This window comes from Macrobrachium rosenbergii, chromosome 4 (assembly GCF_040412425.1).
Source record: "Macrobrachium rosenbergii isolate ZJJX-2024 chromosome 4, ASM4041242v1, whole genome shotgun sequence".
NCBI classification, from domain to species: domain Eukaryota; kingdom Metazoa; phylum Arthropoda; class Malacostraca; order Decapoda; family Palaemonidae; genus Macrobrachium; species Macrobrachium rosenbergii.
In genome coordinates, this window is record NC_089744.1 from 56,921,599 (window position 1) to 56,944,170 (window position 22,572).

The window sequence follows — 22,572 nt, forward strand, 5'->3', positions numbered from 1 at the left end:
CATATATATATATATATATATATATATATATATATATATATATATATATATATATATATATATATATTATATGTATATATAAAACTCTATAATTGTTTTCAAGAATGTTCAAATTTGCTCCTGTTTGTAATAAAAAAAAATAATGGTATTAGCAATATTTTCTCTTACTTTCTCATTTTATTTTATTGGTATTACCATTATGCTCTCAGTTGCGTAAGTAGCAGATCTTGTGCAATGTTCTTTTCTGTGTTCTTGATTAGACTTAATGGCTTTGTTACAAATGAAGATAAGCGCAAAAGACGTCTTGGGCTTCTGGAGATGAAAAGCACTTCCCCTTAATTTGCTTATCTTTTGAACATCCTCCAGCTGATGAATGTACAGTAGTTACTTTCAAACCACCCCGCTCTTATCCCCTCAACTACAGATACATTTTTTTATTATAAATTTTGTTTTATGCTAGTAGAGACATGAATAGTTTAACTAATGAATGAAAAAAATTGTAAATTGTTAAGTAATGAATTAATCTTCCATACTCAGTAGACGAATGATGTAACAGCGGCTAAGATTTAAAAAAATGAATAAAAACGGTTTGTTAGCAATTTTACTGGTAAGGAGCAGGCGTAAATTCCAGCAAATGAAACCAGGACATGCATAATCTTGCGTCCTTGAAGTCGTTGCATGTTGATAGCCGAGTTGAACTCCCTTGCTATCTCTCCATCTTTCTTGGATGCAACGGCCCAAGATGCAAATGTAGTAAGGTGTTCTGGATACAGCACTCTGAGACTCGCACCGGGCAACGGTAAGTCAGATTTAATAATAATAAAAAAAGATGGTTTCTTATTGCAGTTCAGTGATTTATTGTCTCTTGGGAGAATAAGTTAATAGCATGATTATGCGGATATCTAATGCTAACTGGTAATTCGTTTTGAATGCAAGATTTGGACTTAATTGTGAAATCACTTTGTACGTTGAAATCTTCTGATATATCAAAGCAGAAATCCTTGAGTTATAGAAGAAATGTTATTCAGTTACGAAGGTTAAGCGTTACATCTGCACAGAAGACTTTTCCTTCTGTCAGAAGGCTAATTCCAGTGATCGCATTCTTTGTCAGCTGCGAAAACTCTTAAGAGATCGTCTTCTCGGGTCATTCTTCTTATCCTTCCGGTATCATGCTGCTAACGGTAATGTGCTATTCAATATAGAAAAAGGAATGTTATCTTTCAAAAAACATCTTGCACAAAATAAGTTAAACTGCATTAAAGCTACAATACAGAAAAAAAATTTTTTGTTACAAACCAATTGCGTAGAACATAAAATACAATGGGTTTTAGCAGAACAACAGGAGTTACAATAATAAGTATTTATGGTTCGCATATGTCATTGTAGTGAAAAAAAAAAATTCAGAATTTCAAATTCAGTTGTGTTTTAGAAAAGTGGAACTCGTGTTGATGCTGTTGGACATTTTTAAACACAAATCAGCAACCTGATGGTGACGAAAAATTTATTTACACCCTTGTTATACAAATCTATATGGATATCGATGGTTATTGTTAAAGAGGCTACGATGTTAATAAAATGTACTATACACCATTGGCTTCGTTTTTCTGATGGTGTTGCTGTTATTGTATTATTGTATGTAAAAAAATCGTTTGTTTGCATCTTACTTTTATTTATTCGTTATGTGGTTATCTTGACTAATTATAAAAAAAGAAATTAGGCGTCTGTTCTGAAAATCTTATTCCACAAGGTATTGAATATTTGCTTATTTTGAAAAATAATAGCGATGAGATTCCCTTTTTAATTTTTCTCATCTGAGAATTGAAAATAAATTAGAGTACAGTACATGATTATTTTCATAAAGGAGAGATTTTAAAAAGGAGAGCATAGAATAACCCATAATTTTTGGATCCATTATTTGCAGCTTCTACATATTTTTTCTGCAGGATAATATTGTTATTATTAGTAGTTGTTGCTGCTGTTTATAATAAATTTTAAATATATAACTGAAAGGTAAAAATATTCACTTTGGAAATTATTCAGCTGTTGGTCGCAGAGGGTGAGAAGTAAACCTCATAGTTTGTTGCGTTTCAGTTTTTTTTTTTTGTGTATTATCGTGGAGTTCACCTAAGCAGGTAGAAATATATAAGAGTATTACGTAATTAGATAATTACGAACAAGGAGAAAATGTCTGGGTAAGATGTACCGTGAGAACGAAAGCTGCTTTCTTGGCAAGGGCCTTTAGGAAAAAAGAAAGCTAAATCATGTTCTTATTCTGCCATTTAAAACGCTGCAGTCCTTTCGCTCTGAAAACTCGTTTTGGGAATTGTGTTCTTTTAGATCAAGAAATGAGAAACATTATCAAACAAGCTTTTAGGAACGAGTGTAGTATGAGGGAAAAAGTGAGGCTGTAGGGGGTCCCGGGTCTGGGTACAGTGAGTCGGGAGTGTTTGGCATTCACCTTTGTGTCTTTGAGAGTGAGCTTGCAGTTGTTGCCTTCAGTCAAAGGAGAGGTTTGATCCTCAAAAATAGAGCGAGTGCTGAGACAAGACGATCTCTATCTTTGACGGAGGTCGCTCTCACCGTGTTCGTGTGTCATGCCGTCTCTCCATTCTTTCTTCTTCTCCTCTTCTATTTACCCAGTTCTTCCTCCTCCTCCTCCTCCTCCTCCTCCTCCTCCTCCATGTCTTATTTCTTCCCTACTCCTACTTTCCCTCTCCCCCCTTTCCCACCCATCATCTCTTGTGCACCTACTGGCAATGACCTTTCCTTCGTCTGCAACCCTAATGTTCCCCCTCCCTTCCCATCCCTTGGTTCCACTCCTTCCCTGGGTATCAACATGTCTTCTTCCTTCTCCTACCCTCCCTTGAAGTCACCCCGTGTTTTCCATGGAGAAGGATGAGCCTATTATCCTCCTTCCTTCATCCTCCCAACATCTGCTCTTCCACGTCTCACGCTTGCACATTCACTCGCAAACAAACATGGACCTTACGCCGGCACATCTTTCTTTATATATATTTTCTTGTCACGCACCATTTTTTTACTCTTCTATTTTCATACTCAGCGATAAGTTAGAGAGAGAGACAGAAACAGAAAATCCAGGATATATATATATATATATATATATATATATATATATATATATATATATATATATATATATATATATATATATATATATATTGCATATATATACATATGTACGTGTATGTATATGGATGTGTTCAGTAAAACACTGTTTTAATGAAAATTGCTTCATTTATTCTTTAAGCCTTAATTATTTAATATATTATGAAATAATTTTTTTGGCACTATTGTACTAGCGCAAATACGGCACAGTCTTGGATATTATTTTTAATTATTTTACATGTTGCATGGTGTTTGATGATTATTTCTATTATATGATGTTTAAAAAATTGGGAACAGCTGAGCATACTAAGCGACCGGCATTAATGCCCATAGCCTTCCTTTTCCCGTAAGTTCTCGAAATAATGTTAGAAGGCTCCCAGAATATAAATGTATTGCTTATTGCCCCCCCTTTCTCTCTCTCTCTCTCTCTCTCTCTCTCTCTCTCTCTCTCTCTCTCTCTCTCTCCCCAACGCTTTTTATCTTATTTTGTTGTATTGTATATTATTGTATATTACCATTTTCCCTACACCGTTTTTAAAGTTATTTACAAGATTACAAAGGCGTAGAAATCCCAGATCTTATATACATGTAGTCTACGATGACGATCCTGGAATCCTCGCACTGTCAGTTCGAGTTTACCTATGTGATGACTCTGGAATCCTTACATAGCCACGCCCTTTTTTCACCTGCCTTATCTTGAATTACATGGTTTTTTTTTTTTCAAGTAAAACAGGAATTATTGTAAAACATGAAGCAAAAAATACCGTTCATTATTGTATGTATCAAAGTTACCGAAGTTTTCGCTTGTTTCATCGTAAGAAATGTGTAGTTTTCGTAGCCATGTACATTTTTCATTCGTTTTTAATGTTTTATAATTAAAATTGCTGTGAGTAAGAAAATGTCCACCTTTTAATTTATCTTTGGAAATACTGAGTTGAAAGTGAAAGGCTACTCATTTCATATACACCTTATCGTGAACCATAACAGAGAGAGAGAGAGAGAGAGAGAGAGAGAGAGAGAGAGAGAGAGAGAGAGAGAGAGAAAAAAATTATTTGGTTCGGTTTTTGGTCTTTTTAAAGTAATATCCAGGAAATCAGTGACCTTAGAATTTTGTTAGACCTCTAAATGAGATTAAGTTGTCGATTTAATTGATGTTTTGAGTTTGATTCTTCAAGGCATTAACGTAAAATTTATATATAAATATAGATATATATATATATTTATATATATATATTATATATATATATATATATATATATATATATATATATATATATATATATGTGTGTGTGTGTGTGTGTGTGTGTGTGTCTGTGTGTGTGTGTTTTTGTGTGTGTATTGCAGTTATGTGGGACAATAAGTTATAGTTAATTGCCGTAAATTAATTTATATCGTCAACAAATTAATTGTAAACTTATATGAGAGAGATTGAAGTATACGTTTTTTTCATTAGGGAGTGCTAATTTGCAATCATTGTTTATTTGAACGCTTATGCAAGTGCAAATAATACACAAATACAAGTTAATTTACAGCCAGATGATGAGATTAAAAGGAATTTCGCAAAAATAGCCTCTTTATTTCACAAATTAACAATCTGTGTAAAATTGATCAAATATCTGCGTAAGAAGTGCTTCGAATGTAGTGCAAGTGAAAATCAAGTAATGGCTGATTTTCTTTCCTGTTGTTTTCTGTTTACGAGAATTCAGCAGCATCAGAATTAATTAGCAACTAATATCTAGGAATAATAAAACTGTGTACTTTGCAAAAATCACATGAAAGAAGCAATATGAATATAAAGGAAATAAGACAGTAAAGAAATAATTACTATATTAAATACCATGTTCAGTAAAAAGTAATCAAAAGCGTTTCCCTAGGTACATTTAGTTTCTAATGTTATCCGGTACAGCAGAAATTAATTTTACAAAGTTCCTTTCTGTCCTGTGTTTGTAATTTAATGCATAACACGCTACGAATCTCACGCTTTCCACAGTTCCCTCCCATTTTTCTTATCGTGAGCTGGACTGTAAAGTGTTTTTAATAAGTTCAAGTTGAATCCTTGTCATTGATGGTCTTGACGAGACTTGCTAGTAGTGTTGGACACCAATCGGTTGTTGTTGGTAACTCAGCTCTTCGCTGGGAAAGTCGGTAGAGCTGTGAACTAGCACTCGCTGGGCCTGAGTTCGAGTCTCCGGCCGGCGGATGAAGAGTTAGAGGAATTTATTTCTGGTGATAGAAATTCATTTCTCGCTATAATGTGGTTTGGATTCCACAATAATCTGTAGGTCCCGTTGCTAAGTAACCAATTGGTTCTTAGCCACGTTAAATAAGTCTAATCCTTCGGGCCAGCCCTAGGAGAGCTGTTAATCAGCTCAGTGGTCTGGTAAAACTAAGGTATACTTAACTTTTTGTTGGTAACTCACACCCTTATGCGCACAGACACACGCATACCAAAATAACCTTTATGTAACAGTATCTGTGGATAGAACTAAATAAAGGTTAAATTGCTCCGTAAGGGAATTCGTGTAAAATTATATAACATTTAAGCATAAATCTGGAGTTCATGAATTATAATGTTCTTGAAAAAGGCAAAATCATGGCATTTACAATTGCCTCACTACTTATTCTTCCAAGTTACAGATAAATCAGCAATTTCAGCTAATAAAATAGTAACCCAATCTCAAGCAAGTTAATGAAGTAATTTATAGAAAAAATGCCTTGATAACGCTGCTCCATCCTCCATGTCCACAGACAGACTTAGAGCAGTTGTAACCCCCACTTGTAGAAATTGAATAACTAAGCTTTGACGAGGGCTTTCCTATCTATGCACCGAGTGTCCTCAGTTCTGCTTAAACTTTTAAACATTCAGTCGCAACGGACCTTAGATTCAGCCTCTTCTCTACTTGGTCTTATCAAGAGTTTGTAGATGGCTCATGGGCCATCTCATTAGTCTTGAGGGGTGGGGCTTGTGACCCAAAATAGTAGCAGGGCCAATTGTCTAAGGGTACCTTCCTGTCACATGGAGAGGGATGTGTCTCGGCTTTCAGATACACTCCTTGGTGAGATGATAAGTGTCTGTTTCTCATGTGGCCATGCGCAGCCTCTAGAAACAAAATGGTAGTCGAATTTGGATAGGGAATAGGACCGTGTTTCTGCGTGTCGGATAACCACAGTGTCTTGTTTTTACTATTTAAGTTTTTCTCAGACCATGCTTAAAAAAATCTACATTTGCCATTAGTTAAATGTGATAAACAGAATAAAAGGGAATGGAAAATGAGGATGCTTGGAAGGAAAAAATGCCAAACGTTTTTGACATTTATTCAACACCCACTTGTAACACAGTTTGCATAAATTCACAATTAGTGATGTGTTTATGGTCTAAAAATATGATTCCTCAACGAAATTCAGAGTTTAGTCTATTTTTCCGTTGGTTTGATAATTCGGATTTCAGGTAAGAAAGACTGAAGGAACGAATGCAAAGAGAGAGAGAGAGAGAGAGAGAGAGAGAGAGAGAGAGAGAGAGAGAGAGAGAGAGAGTCAGTCCTCTTTATTTGTTTTGTTGGTTTTACTTTAGGTCCGTCACCAGCGTCTGTTTAATTTAACTTTTTCCGTCTAGTTATTCGTATAATCGATTGCAGTAGAAATCGGACTAGTACGTCGATTTGTGCTAACTTTGTAGAAAATTAATCTAATAAAAACAAATTAAAAATTATTGAACCAATTTCCGCATTGTGGGTTCTCATTCAAGAAAAACATAGATCACCTGGACCCTATGTCCTACTTGCCTTAGCTTTATATGTGCAATTTAACACCAAGTTATTTGTAGCGAATTGTTCGATTTAGAAATATTTTCCCCTCTGTATGTGATAAATTTGCCTAGTCATTTGTTTTTCTCTGACATATTTGTGTTTTCCTTGTCGTGAAAATTATCTCTTTTGCGATTTTGCCTTTGGAGCAAGGACTGTACACACTAGGTACTTTACAGGCTGTATTGTCGTAGCGTTGAATAAGGATATCATCAGTCCTTTACCACTGAATTTTGGGAGGAATTTGGGAGATTGAAGAGGTGGTACCTGTTGGAAGGAAGTAGTGAGAAAAATTTTGCCAGAAAATACCCAGAAAAAAACCACAAGGAATTGTTTTACATGAGATGCAAATCACACTGGACTACAAGAATGTGACCAAATGACCTAATGCTGGAACTTAGAGGTCATTGGATGTCAATAGATACCGTAAAAAAGTTTATAAGTTAAGATCTCTATCTTTATTTATCATGTGGAACTTAGAACTCTTTAATATTAGAGTAACCTACCCGACAGCAGGAACCCTTAGCGATGATCTTAGGTAGTCTTACTTAAAGCTGTGAAAATTCATTGATTTGTTTATTACACTAAAAAGAAAGATGTAGCACCGTACAGTTGTCCCTTATTTATGTGTTCTTTAGCTGACTTCTTGTAATTTTGGACGCACAATTTTTCCGTTGGCTTTGAAAATAGCCTGGAATTAGGCCTAAGCATTACATGCGCTGAATTCCTGACGACTTGTTATGGTCGTTTCTTGAGGTGCGCTTTTAGAAAACACTGAAATGATTTGGCGTTTAAATACACACACACACATATGTATATGTGTGTATATATAGATATATAAATATATATAAATATATGTATATATATTATATATATATATATATATATATATATATATATATTTATATACACAAAAACATATATGTACATATATATATGAAGCAACAAATATCCGTTTATCTCGAATTCACTTTACCTTGTGAACCCCGTAGGGGGGTAGTGCCGTCAGTGCAATTAATGCGGTGCAGTGTAGGCATTTAATAAGGTTCTTTGCAGCGTCCTTTCGGGCGTTGTTTTCCACCCTCTCCTAACAATTGTTTCTTAGTGCAACTGCGAGGTTTTCTCTTGTTACACTTTTTAAACCTTTCTACTCTCAGTTTTTGTTTCACCTCTGAATGACCTCATAGGTCCCAGCGCTTGGCCTTTGGCCAAAATTGTATATTCCATTCCATTCCATTACCTTGTGAATAACTTACACGCAAAGCTGAATTATGAAGCGCACGTACTCCGCCTAGGGTTAGAACCTGTGCAAATTTGAATCTTACACATACATGAATTGTGATAAAACACTGTGAGTATGTATGTATATATATATGCATATATATATATATATATATATATATATATATATATATATATATATATATATATATATATATATATATATATATATATATAGTTTGCCACTGAATAGATAAGTCATTGTTATACAAAATGCATAAGTTCAAATCCTAGCCGGAACATGTGCACTTGTATAATTCCGCTTTGGGTGTAAGTTATTCACAAGGAAGAGTGAATTCGATATTAAGGGGTATTTTATTCTATGTACGTACATATATATATACATAAATGTTTTATGTGTATGTATCTATGTATGTTTAAACACCAAATAAACATCTTATCGTCCGTTTTTTTTTTTTTATCAACGCGCACCTCAAGAAACAACACTAATAAGTTGAAGTTGACAGGTGTTCTAGACATATATATTATATATATATATATATGTATGCATGTATATATATATATATATTATATATATACATGTATGTATATATGTATATATATAAATATAGATAATATATATATATATATGTGTGTGTGTGTGTGTATTTATGTTAATAACAGGACCTCATTTAAATTGGGCGGTATCTAGCGGAGACAATTATCCATCCACTTTAAGTGAGTTTCTATTATTAATTGCATTAATGCACAGAACAGTTGTGTAAGTGATAATATATATATAATATATATTTTTGCTTGTTTGTATATGTATGTGTGTGTATGTATGAATGTATGTATGTATATTTCATCTTCTTATTGTATAATAGTTTTCATACCCTTATAGATATAAATTATGTTTTCTTGGAGAATGTCTCATATATGATAGGTACAATACATAGGAAAGGTACAATGTACGAATCTTTATTCTGTAATCTATTAGCTATATGATTGTGCACTAAATATCTAGCTGCACTTTTAAGTAGTAAAATCATAAAGCAATTGCTAACAGTTATTTTTATCATTTTATTTTCTCGTTTGTTTGTTTATCTTTTATTTCCCATTTGTATTTTCCCTGGTTTTATTCTCGTAAGGAATTTGGCACTGCCTTACTTCATATTGTGATTCTATATCCCGAACGAAGAATGAATGAATGATTTTAAGTTATCAGGCGTCGTGAGGATAATACATACTTCTTCTCCTGTAAAGGACCCTGTAAGGTTACATCACAAGCTCATACTTGTGATGAGCTAGTGTTCTTCCCACTAAATTTGTCCCTGTTTTAACAACAAACTTAATTTGTCCTAAAACGTCGAGTGTCCGTAACATTACGGTGAGTTTCAGTACTGTGTTGCAGCCTTGTGAATTATTCAAGGCCTTAAGCAAATGGGATTGCCCATAGTTGCCCCCGTTTTCTTGTTTTCGATTCATTTGGTCCTTTTTCTCATTAGCTGTCAATAATTTTGTTTTGTTAAATCTTTGCCATAATACTGTAGTGGTTTTATTGTGAATCGTTTGTGCTAGAGGATTCGACTGAATTGTTTTGATATTCTTATTTCCTTACACTCTCTATTTGTATGCTATTCATGACTTTTAGTATGCATATCCATATCCTTCTTATCCCTTTCTTTCTCTCTTTATGCTCATTATATATATATATATATATATATATATATATATATATATATATATATATATATATAAATATATTATATATATATATATATATGTATATGTGTATATATATATACAGTATATATATATATATATATATATATATATATATATATATATATATATATATATATATATATATATATATATGAGTATTTGAAGGTTATCTGATTAAAAGTGCAACTAGTCTCATAAATGTAGACATTTCTGTATGCGCTCTCTCGGTCGTTGAGGTACGCATTTTCATAACCATATTTCTGTACACGTCCACAAAATTTAATGTCAGGATGAAGACCTAATTCTAATGCACTAACCAGCGTGGTGCGTTTTTCCAGCTGTTGTCAAGGCATTCATCCCGTTATACAAATGGATGCAATTCTTTTCCGCCGTTTGGTATTGTAGTGTTTATGCGTCTTGGGAGGAAGAAAACAAGTCTCGTACAGCTGCATAAAACAAGCGTGGTTCTTTTTAACATGGGCCATTCCTCTTAATTTCCGAGAGTAGATCATTTTTCTCCGGACGGGACCATGTGCTGTGTACGTCTTGCCCTAAAATTCCTCTTTTATACCAATAAACTAAAGATGGTGGATCCTTATCCGGTCTCCCATAGTCTTGATCCGGTATTTTCCTCTCTCACGCTCTCCTCTCCTAGCCCTCGTTTTTCTCTCAATTTCCTTCTTATATTTTTTTTTTCTTCTTTTACCTACGTTGGTGGTTTCCGTTGTGCTGAGTTGCACTATCGCACTAGAAGTTAGTTTAATATCATTGACAGTGCAAGGCGATTACTTTTTTTCCTTTATTAGGCTTTCGACTGTAAGCTGAATAATTGCAAATTACCTCATATTATCGCTATATTGTACCTGCGCAACTGAGTGTAGATACACAGTAATAAATATAAACTGAGACTGAAGATCAGATTCAGAAGAATAAGTACAACAGCTGAAAGGCTCCTACTTACCTGCTGCGGAAACTGATTTGGGCCGGTGCAGTGTATGGATTTGAAATATGATCCAGGATGGAGATTTACGTGGGAATAAAACAAACGGCATTTGATAATGCTGTGGGAAACATTCTCAGGGAGATTTCTTTTCATCTTTTTTTATTCTTACTGATTTTAATACATATGCTAATTTCACACAAATGGATTAAAATATTATGTGAGAATGTTTTTCGAGCGGTAGATAGTTAGGAAGATAGAAACTGGGGAATTTATTCAAGCAATTCATTAACTTATTTTGTGATTATATTTGGGTGTCAGCAACGTGCGCCATAAACAAGAAATGGGAGGCCAGAATTGTCGAATCACGTGGCAGTAAGAGCTAATAGAGAAGGCAATAAATTGCGACGACATGGCTCTTGTGTCGATGTGGGTGTGCTGCACGAACATGTACGTAGCAGTTCTCCTCCCCTCAGCGTATTGCACGAATGTGCGCGTAGTTTCTCTTCTCCCCACCCCTCTTTCCGCCCCCAACCATTCCCCTCCTCTGTCAGGGGAGTGGGGTACTGTTCTTTTGCTACTGGTATCCGCCTCAAAGAAGAAGTTGGAACAACGGACATGAGCCGATACCAGAGAAGGGGGAAAATGAAGTCGAGGGAAGGAATGAAGATTGAAGTCAGCAAGATGGAGGAGACGCGAGATGGGTGGATGGATTGTTTCCCGGGACCAAAACATTGGCCGTGCATCCATTAGCATATATCGGTGAAAAAATGTGACATTGTCTTATCATCGGGATTCTATTCGCTGATGTTGGGCTGAAGGAGGTCAGCTTTTCCTGTTATTGACTGACCCAGGAAAAGTAATTTGGTGGAGGGCTGGAGATTTACAGCAGTGGTAAGGTTTTACGAGACAGCAAGAGATGTGTGGGCTTTCTGGAGAAGGAAGGAGAGAAAGAGAGTACCATGTGAGTTTAGCTCTTATCTATTCAGTAGCCGTCAACAGGAGGAGCTGAAGACAGGGGTTTGAGGGGTTCGGTGTCTTCTTCTTGTCTTTTGCTTGTATCCTGTTCTATTTTTTGGGGGTACATTATTTTACAAATAATATTTCACATAGCATTTTCTCTGCAGTTGAAATAACATCCATGCCACTTATACTTTCAGATGTTGAAGGCGTTAACAGTCACACCGTCTTTAATGAGTGATTTATACAATGAGGTTTTTCTCTTGCAAGAGTTGACATATTGGAATATAATGGGGCGTCCCGCGCTAGCCTGTAACTGAATAATTTTGAATATCAACTGAATTTATCTGAGTTTCTGAAATGTTCGTTATGGGCCTAAGACCCTATGATTAGATTTTGTTGTTGACTCGGATTGAGGAACATTTTTCAAGGACTTTTCTGGTATGAGGTCAAAGCACCAGACTGTCTTGAATTCCAAAAATAACTTTTAGTATTGGAAGTTTGCGTTCGTTTCATTTTTGACAATTTTGTGAATGTGTGACAGCAGGAGATCTAGAAATCGAATAGACTCTTTTTATGAACGCAGATGGAAACATCAAGTGTACACGCTTTGCTTCAGATGATTCATTTTGGATGAGCACTGATGAAAATTTGACTATCTGCCGTTATTGAAACAGTCTCGTTAATTGTTCCTGCTGTTAAAGAATTAAACCCTCCAAAGCCACTTCGCAGATTCATTAACCGAATTCATTAATAACAATTACCTCGACCAGCAATTTCTGATATAAGCTATTTGAGGATCTTGCTAGCTAACAGATTCTGGTGGACAAGAGTTTGTACCGGTACTCAGAGTTATGCAGTATATTGAATATCCTTGTCTCTCTTGCATCCTTATGAAGATTCATTGCGCTCAGAAACGTTTCCCGTTAAGTAAGTAGGCTAATCATAGTCTTATTCAGTGAATTCTGTTAACAATAAATGTTTTCCTGTCTCGTGTCTACAGATATTTCACTCAGTATGTTTATTTGTCCTTCCAAATCAGTCATTAATTTTGCAGTACAGGGACAGCTTTAATTTTATGTTTCTTTTTAATTCTAAGGGAACGATGTTTTCCTCTGGTTTTTGCCATTTCAGACAGTCATTGTTACGCTTTGTGTAAACTATATGATCTGTTAGTAAGTTCATTTACGACGCTACAACATTTAATCATTGGCTGGATAACGATGATCAATTTTTATTATAAATTTCTCTCTTTCTCTCTCTATATCTCTCTTGTGCGTTGCTCTCTCAGGAAAGCCTCTGTTAATAATACACATCTGTATTTTGCAATAGATTCAGCAATGAGTTTTTTCTGGGCCATAACGCCCTAATTGTCCTTTAAAGTAACCATATTCATAAAAAAACATTCAGAGAGAGAGAGAGAGAGAGAGAGAGAGAGAGAGAGAGAGAGAGAGAGAGAGAGAGCAATAAATGATAGCATTTGGCGTGAAAACAGTTATTGTTGGAATTTGTTTGTTATTTTGAGCGTGTGATTGCGCCCATGCGTTTTTTACCAGCCCACTGAGCTCTTGTGGTGATTTACTAGGCAGTGGATGCTGTGATGAATGCATGTAGTAGTTTAATTATGTCACAGCCTTTGATGTTTTGCACTGAGTGGGCGCACCAAAATTAAATGTCTTTTTTAGGCCGGCGCTGATTTATTATTATTATTATTATTATTATTATTATTATTATTATTATTATTATTATGTAAGTGTTGTCACTTTTTATTGCTCTAATGTCATTATTGGTTTAATGCTCATTGTCTTTCTTCAGTGTTCGTGCTGATAATGCCATTCATTCCAAAGTGATAACATTATGAATCTTGCTTTTGTGTTTTATTTATATGCTTTTGATGTTTCCTAATTGTTATTACTGTCATTGGCATGCTCCGTTTTTCGTAATTGATATGAATCCCAAACCTATTAATTTTTTACAGCATTCTTGTCATGTGACCTTTCTTTTGATGATTTATATATGTAACTAATCTCTTACTTCTGGCACAGTGTTTTATAACACCTCTGTTACTTCATTTTGTTATTAGATATGTGATTTTACAACACCCTTATTACTTTATTTTGTTTCTTAAATGTTATTTTATAACACTTTTATTACTGTATTTTGTTACTTAAATATGTGACTTTATAACCCCGTTATTTTGTTACTTAAATATGTGATTTGATAACCGTTATTACTTTATTTTGTTACTTAAATGTGTGATTTTATAACACCTTTATTGCTTTATTTTTTACTTAAATATGTGATTGTATAACACCGTAAATACTTTATTTTGTTACTTAAATATTTGTTTTTATAACACTTATTACTTATTTTATTATTTAAATATGTGATTTTATAATATCTGTATTACTTTATCTACTACTTAAACATGTGATTTTATAACACCTTTATTGTTAGATGCTGTTGCTTAAATATGTGATAGCATCCGAGTCGGAATTTTTCTACTAAATACATCCAGACACCAGATTCTGATACGAATGTCGTTGTCCTTTCAGGATGGCGTTCGAGGTGTCCTGGAAGGCCTGGCATCGAGATACGCCGACGAATTCAACACTCATTATCAGGACGTGTTCGATCACCTCGATAAGTTGAGAATGGAGGCGTGGGCGCAGCTGGTCAATCGGGTGAAGACGCCCATGCTTTCCGCCACTGGGGACGACCATATCCAGCGACCGACCTCTCCTTCAAGGGCGTCTCTCCAACACGAGCACTACGTGAGTATTTGTGCTGCTGGATGTTTTCATTTGATTTAAATAATATGTTTTCTTATTCCTCTGTTACCTATTTTGTTGCATCCTTTTTCATGTTCGGAATTGCTTTTATAATCGTTAGTATTAAGTTATAGTTTTTTCATGTGGATATTAACTTTCTGGAGGGACCAAACGTATTTTTTTATTAGTATAATTTTGAAGTCATGTCGCTATTGCTCTTATTCTTGGTTTTCATTTTTTTCTGGACTTTGACGAATAATATTCAGCGATTTTGAAGACCAGCCTGAAAACTGGAAATTCAGCAGGCCTATGAAGTAGGAGCAAAAGTTCCAAAGCGCACACTTACATCACAGCATCGTCCTAAAACGCAAGTGCAAAACGACCAAGATAGATTAAGGTCTGGCCCAGTGAGTCGAGTTGATTTCTAGTGCAATTGTGTCATGACATTCCACCTATCCAGTAGTTTGATTATTATCAATATTTTGAGAGGGGAATATTTCCCAGGCTACCGAAACATTAGTTAATTTCCCCTAGAGTATTTATTTTCTTCTCTCATTATTGGAGACTTACGATAATGACACTATGTTTGTTAGAATTGATGGAACACTCTGTAGCTTTTACCTTACTTTATATTATAATAAGGTGGAAATCTCCTTGCATTCCATTGATTCGATTGAGAAACGTGGTATTCAAAAACCATTTTGCACAGGAGTGCTAATCAAAATCATACTGCCAGTTCTTGGAACGGAGTGATAAGTTTTCCGTTGATTTTTACATTCTTATGTTTAGCTGTTCATAAATGCTGCATACAAATTATCAGTTGAATTTTTCCCTGTTTCCTTAAAATGCAAATGTGTTGTACCTTCATGTTATGAAATTATTAGGTCTATTAAGATAATTACACAGTTAAGTGAACCGGGATGGTTTAAAGGTACCTACCCAAGTTCTCTGCAGGTAAGATTAGCAATGTCCTGTACACTCGGTTCAGTAACTTGTACCTTTATCTCTTGCTTCCTTGCTATAGGGTTCACTTCTTGCCACTGTTCCCACAAATTCATGTTTTAGGAGACAGATCTATTGCAGGACTTGGAGTCATGACCCACTCGTTTTCTTTGTTGTCCTTACTTTTTTTTTTTGTCTAGCCCTTATAGCTACATAAGCACTCAGTATCCTGTCCTTCCGTCAGTTGCATTGAAGACGTAGCATAAGGTCAGATGCTCAAGATCGAATTTAGATAAACACGAAGAACCACAGATTCCTGGAGGAGTATATTTCACAGATAGTTTTGAGACATCACATCTCCTTTTCAGTGTTTTCACACTAAAGAAGGGACGTAACGTCTCGGAACTGCCTGTGAAATATCCCTTCTTCCTCGAATTTGTGGTTTTTCATACGTACCGAAGTTTTTAGTGCCTCATGACCTTGTCCGCTGAGTCAATATGGTGTTGCCCGTTGAGAGATGAATGATTTTGTGACGATTTTCAATCATGTCCGATCTGAGAATTTTCCGTCTGTTTGGACAATAGTTTCTGTGGATCGTTGCAGAATCAAAATTTCTCATAGGAAAAAATGGTTCGCAGACCGTAGCTAATGAATTTCCGGTGTTCCTCAATCCTCGTGGGAAAGGAACGACCTGCCGGTCTGACTTTTCAAGTTTCGGATATTTAGACCTCACATGTAGCAGAAGCGACATTTTGATGGGCTTTGGATGAAATAAATGTAATGTTATGAAGTAGAGTATATATTTTATTACTGTTGAGGTATAGTATCTTCTTTACATGGAGCTGTGGGCCTCAGTTACACATCTCACTGTACGTGATCACTTATTAAATCCGGTCATGAATCTGTCAGGATCTGTATCGCAGTAACTGAAAACAGACGATGAAAAGGTAACTTTCTTGGCGTTCCCTTAGTTGTAAGGAAAACAAACATCAGAGCAAGGACAACTTTTATTTTACATGTTTATCTGCAGCGTTGACAGTGAAAACTTTATGGTTACTTGTGTATCCCGTGTTTATGGTTTCATTGATTGCTGTAAACTTATTTCAAGGTGGATGTTTACCATAATCTTCCTTTGTGCTGTAGCTTCTGACTGGATAGATGCACGAAGTTTCAGTTCCGTTGCCACTCACGCATAAAATAAATCCTGTTGCGATTTGTCAGTTTTGTTAATGTCATCTAGATATCTCGGCTTCATATCAACCACAAAAACCTTATTCGAAATGTATGTATAACTGCAGCAAACTTTAAGTAGATGAAGGTCTTTACTGATCCAATAACTTTATGAAGGTCGATCTTGACATGGCTGACGTTCTCACGACGCATAATCACCTCTCCTACGAGAAGTTTCGGGTTTATTTTTTTCGTTGCAATACGTTGATTTGTCTGTTTAAAAGTTACAATAATTTCCAGGATGTTCGACGAAAGTTTGCCGTCGAAAAAAAAAGGAAAGGATAAGGAAAATTGACTATGGATCAGAAAAAAAGAAAAATCTTGAGAACTCTGTGAGTATGGCTGGTAATGTAAAAGACAGTGATTATGTCCTCATGAGTATAAAGCATATGTGCAGATTGAATAAGAAAACAAACCAAAATAAGCTAATATTGGAAATAACCCACGGACGCACGTCGATTCAGACTCGTGTCTCAGAAACAGACCAAACTTAAATGAGATTTTCAGGGAGAGTTGGTTCTGATTGAAATGTAGAATAAAGAACTTATAAAAAAAATTCAGGTGGCTGATAATAAACTGTTTCAAAGTTAATTTTAAAATTAGGAAATCTTCCAAAAAATTAGCCTAAACGGCATCACTTATTTTGTGAATTTAACTTAGGGTTTTGTTTGAACAGTCTTACATTGTGGGCGTGCTATTATTTGGTAGTAATTAGTTGATTGTCAAGGTTAAATTTAACCATCATTATTAGGGTTTCGAAAACTAGTTACTGATGAAAATTGTTTGGTTAAAATATTTTAGCCTTTCTCTGGCGTGATATCACAGGATTCGTTGGCTTTATAGCTAACAGGCTAAGTTGCTACCAAACGGTACACAGCTGTTCGATACATCTGATAGAAAAACGAGCCGTTATTTAGCCTGTTAACCCTTCCTCCTAACCTTTGTTTCATTAGGATATGGTTTTCAGGCCGTGGGAAAGGAATGGGTCAGGTTACAGTGGCCTATATTAGTTTCGGCGTACGGGGAAGGTCACTTTGGGTTAGGTGTTGGCAACTGTAGTAGGTTAGTATGGCCAGGTTTCATTTTTACCTTCGCATAAAAAGATTACCCCTACTTTTTCTGTTTTTAATAGGCTTATCTTAGTTTGACGCAATTTATTCCGAAAGTAAGGATTAAAAGTGGATATAGTGTTGCCAATTATACGATTTAAATTGTACTCTGTTTAGAAACTGGGTTTGTGAATACCCTTTATTTTTTAAAAAATGGGCATTAAAGTAGATTATACCATTAAAGCATGTAATGCAAACTTTACTCAGTCTTATGTAGAGTTGTTTGTCTGTGCTGAAGTAGTTATTAATTATCTTTTTTATATCGCACACAAAACTTATAGTGTATGGAAATATCATTCTTATTCTACGACAGTAAACACCTGAGGTCGTTGAATGTATGTTAATTTTTGCGAAATTGAAATTAACTTTTCCTTTGTAGAACTCGGAATCGGGAGAGTGTGAATTGTATTTTCTTTGAATACACAATGGCTGATCATATTTCCAAAATCCTTTTTAAAAAGGATTCGTCTTCCTTTGCAGCGCCGTTTTTAATCGTTTCGGGCTTGAATTACTCGCGAGGTTTTAAAATATTTCGTATTTTGTGGGTACATTAAAAGAATTTCGTGTTCCAGTGAAATGGATTTTTTTCTCCTTTCTGTTAGGTGCGCCTTTTATAATGCCTCGCCTCCCGCTCAGTGTTTCTCTTGGAATGTTGTTGTTTTTAATTCAAGGTAAAAATACACTGCGAAGAAAGACTTTGGTAAGATGGAGCGCTTGCCCAAATAATATTGCTTTTAGATATTGTCGCTGGTACTTGCTCTTGCAGTTTTCTTCAGTATGCTATTTAATTTTATCTGTTTATCTATCCATCTGTCCATTTTAGTTTCAAATTATATGTATATATATATACATATATATACATATATGTTTATATCTATATATACATATATATATATATATATATATATATATATATATATATATATATATATATATATATATATATATGGTTACGTGATGTGCATATTATCATATGTTTGGAATTGCATGTATGACCATTCGATACTGTTAATGATACGGCTGTATTCAGGTTTCCTATATATTAAAACAGGATATTTCTAGGTTGGATGGGTTTGATATATCCCTGTTAATAACATCTAAGAAAACTCTGATCACTGTTAGTGTTTTGTCATTGTCTTTGTACGGATATACATTCCCTATTTCAGTATTATTTCACTTCATGCCCCTGAATGTTATATTCTAGTATTTTATTCGCCTTATGATTCAGCAACTTTTAAAAACAATAAAAAGACACGCCACTTTTCTAAAGCACCTTATGCATCTTTGCAGCGGCCTTTTGTTATCTAGTGGGACTTAACATTCCTATAACCTACGTTCATTGATTAATGTTTTACCATTGAGAGAGAGAGAGAGAGAGAGAGAGAGAGAGAGAGAGAGAGAGAGAGAGAGAGAGAGAGAGAGAGAGAGAGCTGACGAAAGTGAAGGTGAGACAGGAAAGGCAGGGGGAGGATTGCAAATAATTTAAGAAGAATGTTGTCAATTTATAAACTTTCTGCACTCTGTGGTTAAGGAGAAAACTGAATCTGTACCATTTAGTTACAGGACAATGGGTATGCTTTAGAATATTTATTAATTTCTTGGAGGTGGCTCTTTGGATGAAGAGCTATATTTTTACATTTAATTGTTACGTTATTTTTACGTTTAATTGTAGAGCAGAAGATGGGTCGTAATTTCTTATTCTAAACAGATCGAGTAATAAGCATAGTTGACAGAATTTAGAAGAATAATAACGGATTTGTAAAAAAAAAAAAAAAAAAACGTGCAAAAGAAATTATGCAACAAACTGTTTTATTATATAGAATCATGCTTTATTTGAGAAGAGTCCATTCACATTTGTATTATATAGAATCTTGCTTTATTTGGAAAGAGTCCATTCACATATGTATTATATAGAATCTTGCTTTATTTGAAAAGAGTCCATTCACATATGTATTATATAGAATCTTGCTTTATTTGGAAAGAGTCCATTCACATATGTATTATATAGAATCTTGCTTTATTTGGAAAGAGTCCATTCACATATGTATTATATAGAATCTTGCTTTATTTGAAAAGAGTCCATTCACATATGTATTATATAGAATCTTGCTTTATTTGGAAAGAGTCCATTCAAATATACTCAAGAACGGCAACATACCATCCCAAAGAATAAACTAAGAAGCATCGTTTTCCGTCTAATCGAAACGGAAAATGGCTCTGCTTTATTTTTCCTTTCTTTTTTCTCATTCTGCGTTTCCAGTTTTCATCAAAGAGAAGCCCAGTGTTTACCGAGTTTGTAGAAGAGACACATGAAAGCATAATATAAATATTTTCTCTAAAAGGCACGTTTATATGATATCAAATATTTTTTACGTCTTGCTGAAAATGTCAATGTAAGCAACGAATGGATCTGTATGATTTATCCAGGTAATGCAGTTATGTTTACAGAAGCCGTGGACATGTTAATGCGTTCAGGTCTTTCAGATTTTTCCTGAAGAGTAAATTTTTTTTTATATGAATGCCATGGTAATTCCATTTAGACAAAAATAAGCTGTGGTACTTTTCCTCCCTCTCTCAGGCCTCATAGCTTGGTGGTATCGCGTCTAGCTCACAACCCGACGACGCGTTTCGAATCTCGAATTGGCATAATACCCCCTCGGCCGAGGAGCGAGTGGGTACGATCCCATACCTTGTGTTGACCTAAGCAGTAAATTATATACCTAATTGTTAGTTGACCATTGCGGGCCGTAGCTAGAAAGAGAAATTACTAGCCTGAGTGTCCACTGCTGCCTCAAAAATGTATACTATCGAAACGGGGAAGGGGGTTGGTGAATACATGGCAGTCCTCAAGCCTCCTTAATAAAACCACGTATAAAAAAAAATTTTTTTCTCTCTCTCTATACTGAAAACTAGAATGGCTTAATGAAATACTAAAACTTCAATTTTATTTTAAAAACTTCACCATTATCTTGGTGAACTTTGTTTTAGCTGTATTGCTATTAATTTTAATAAAACTTTTCCATTTGATTTTCATGATATTTGACAGACCGTTACCCGTGGCTCCTCATTATTTGACCCAAATGATTATACGATAACCCGTTTTCAAGGTCAATTGGTCACAAAAGTGATAAATAATCAAAAATAAGCAAATAGAATCTCCAAATATAATGATTTTAAATAGAATTTTGATATTTAACCTGTTCAGTCGTTTTTAGAGAAACAATAAAGATAGTAGTAGTAATATTAATGAAATTACTTGCAATAACCCAGTGTTATGATGAGGGTATTGACACAAATTATGCAAAGACGCCGCATTTAAACTCTCGTGTGTATTGGAGCCACCAGAAACAGTACCTAATAGAAAGGGTCCAAATCGTCGCAATTAAACACCAGAATGTGTGGGAGGGAAACGACATAATCAAAAGAGGGATATTCTGGCAAAAGGTTAAGTGCGTATCATGTATTTTGCTCGTTGATGTCGATCATTCAGACACTTGATGAGAGACGAAACTTTTCCATGACTTTGAAGCTGGAAACCTTTGATGTAACTGCACAAGCTACAGTGTGTCGTTTCTGATATCAGTTTTAATGCCACTCATTTTGCCAAGAGTTTTGTTTGGCTACAACTGAAATGTGGATAGTTTGCTTAGTGCAGTTGTGGAGTCTTCTAATCTCCAAATATTTAATCGACGAGCAAATTTATTCCTGCTTCCTGCTGACGTCTCCTGAATTCGGGTGCATTATTTTATTTCCTCACATTTAATTACTTGTCGCCTTTTCCTATGACTTGTCTATTCGCAGGCTGAGACTCCTTTGGAGTTCTATTAGGTTTATAGTGTTGACTCTTTCCATAAAAATTCAAAGAAATTTCTATCTGTATTTCTATATAATATATATATATATATATATATATATATATATATATATATATATATATATATATATATAATTCTTCTTTTGGCTGCAGAAGGTGTTAGCTTTCAGATTTGCTATATAACTTTCGGGATGAGATTGCCAGCCTTGTGCCCCTTTTAACCAGGTTTGCGCGACCTCAACATTCTTTGACTACCACATGCCTAGTTTATTGTTAAAGTCAACAGATACTTAGTTGGTCCCAAATAGAGTTTGCCCATACGCCTACCCTGATAGAAGACATATATATATATATATATATATATATATATATATATATATATATGTATATATATATATATATATATATATATATATATTATATATATATATGTATATGTAAATATATATATATTTATATATATATATATATATATATATATATATATATTGCATTTATATATGTATGTATGTTTATGTATATCTATGTGATGTATATATATTATATATATATATATATATATATATATATATATATATATATATATATATATATATATATATATATATATATATATATATATATATGTATGTATGTATGTATGTATGTATGTATTAGCAGGCGTGGCTCCAGGGAAAATGCAACACAAGTCACTTCCAAATCCATTACTTAAAGTTCTAAATCGTGGATGAGCTGCCTGTAGCTGTGTCGTAAAATTGCTATAACATTAGCTGCTTAATTCTCTTCAACTTAACCCTCATCAGCAGTATGCCAATCGCCTTACACAATGCACCACTCATCTCTGTTGTGATGTTCTTGTATATTAAGGCAATCTTTCACGATTGTTCTCCCTTACTTTACCTCGGCAGCAATTTCAAGCTCTTTTCTT

General features: G+C 34.6%; 1 protein-coding gene across 1 annotated transcript in view; it reads left to right on the top strand.

The window, feature by feature from the left end:
* Positions 1–22,572, top strand: part of LOC136837770 (uncharacterized) — a 1,038,075-nt gene that overhangs the window by 597,378 nt on the left and 418,125 nt on the right. Inside the window, exon 3 of the mRNA XM_067102702.1 lies at positions 14,334–14,552. Coding sequence (XP_066958803.1) covers positions 14,334–14,552 — 219 coding nt within the window. The remainder of the gene's footprint in view (positions 1–14,333; positions 14,553–22,572) is intronic.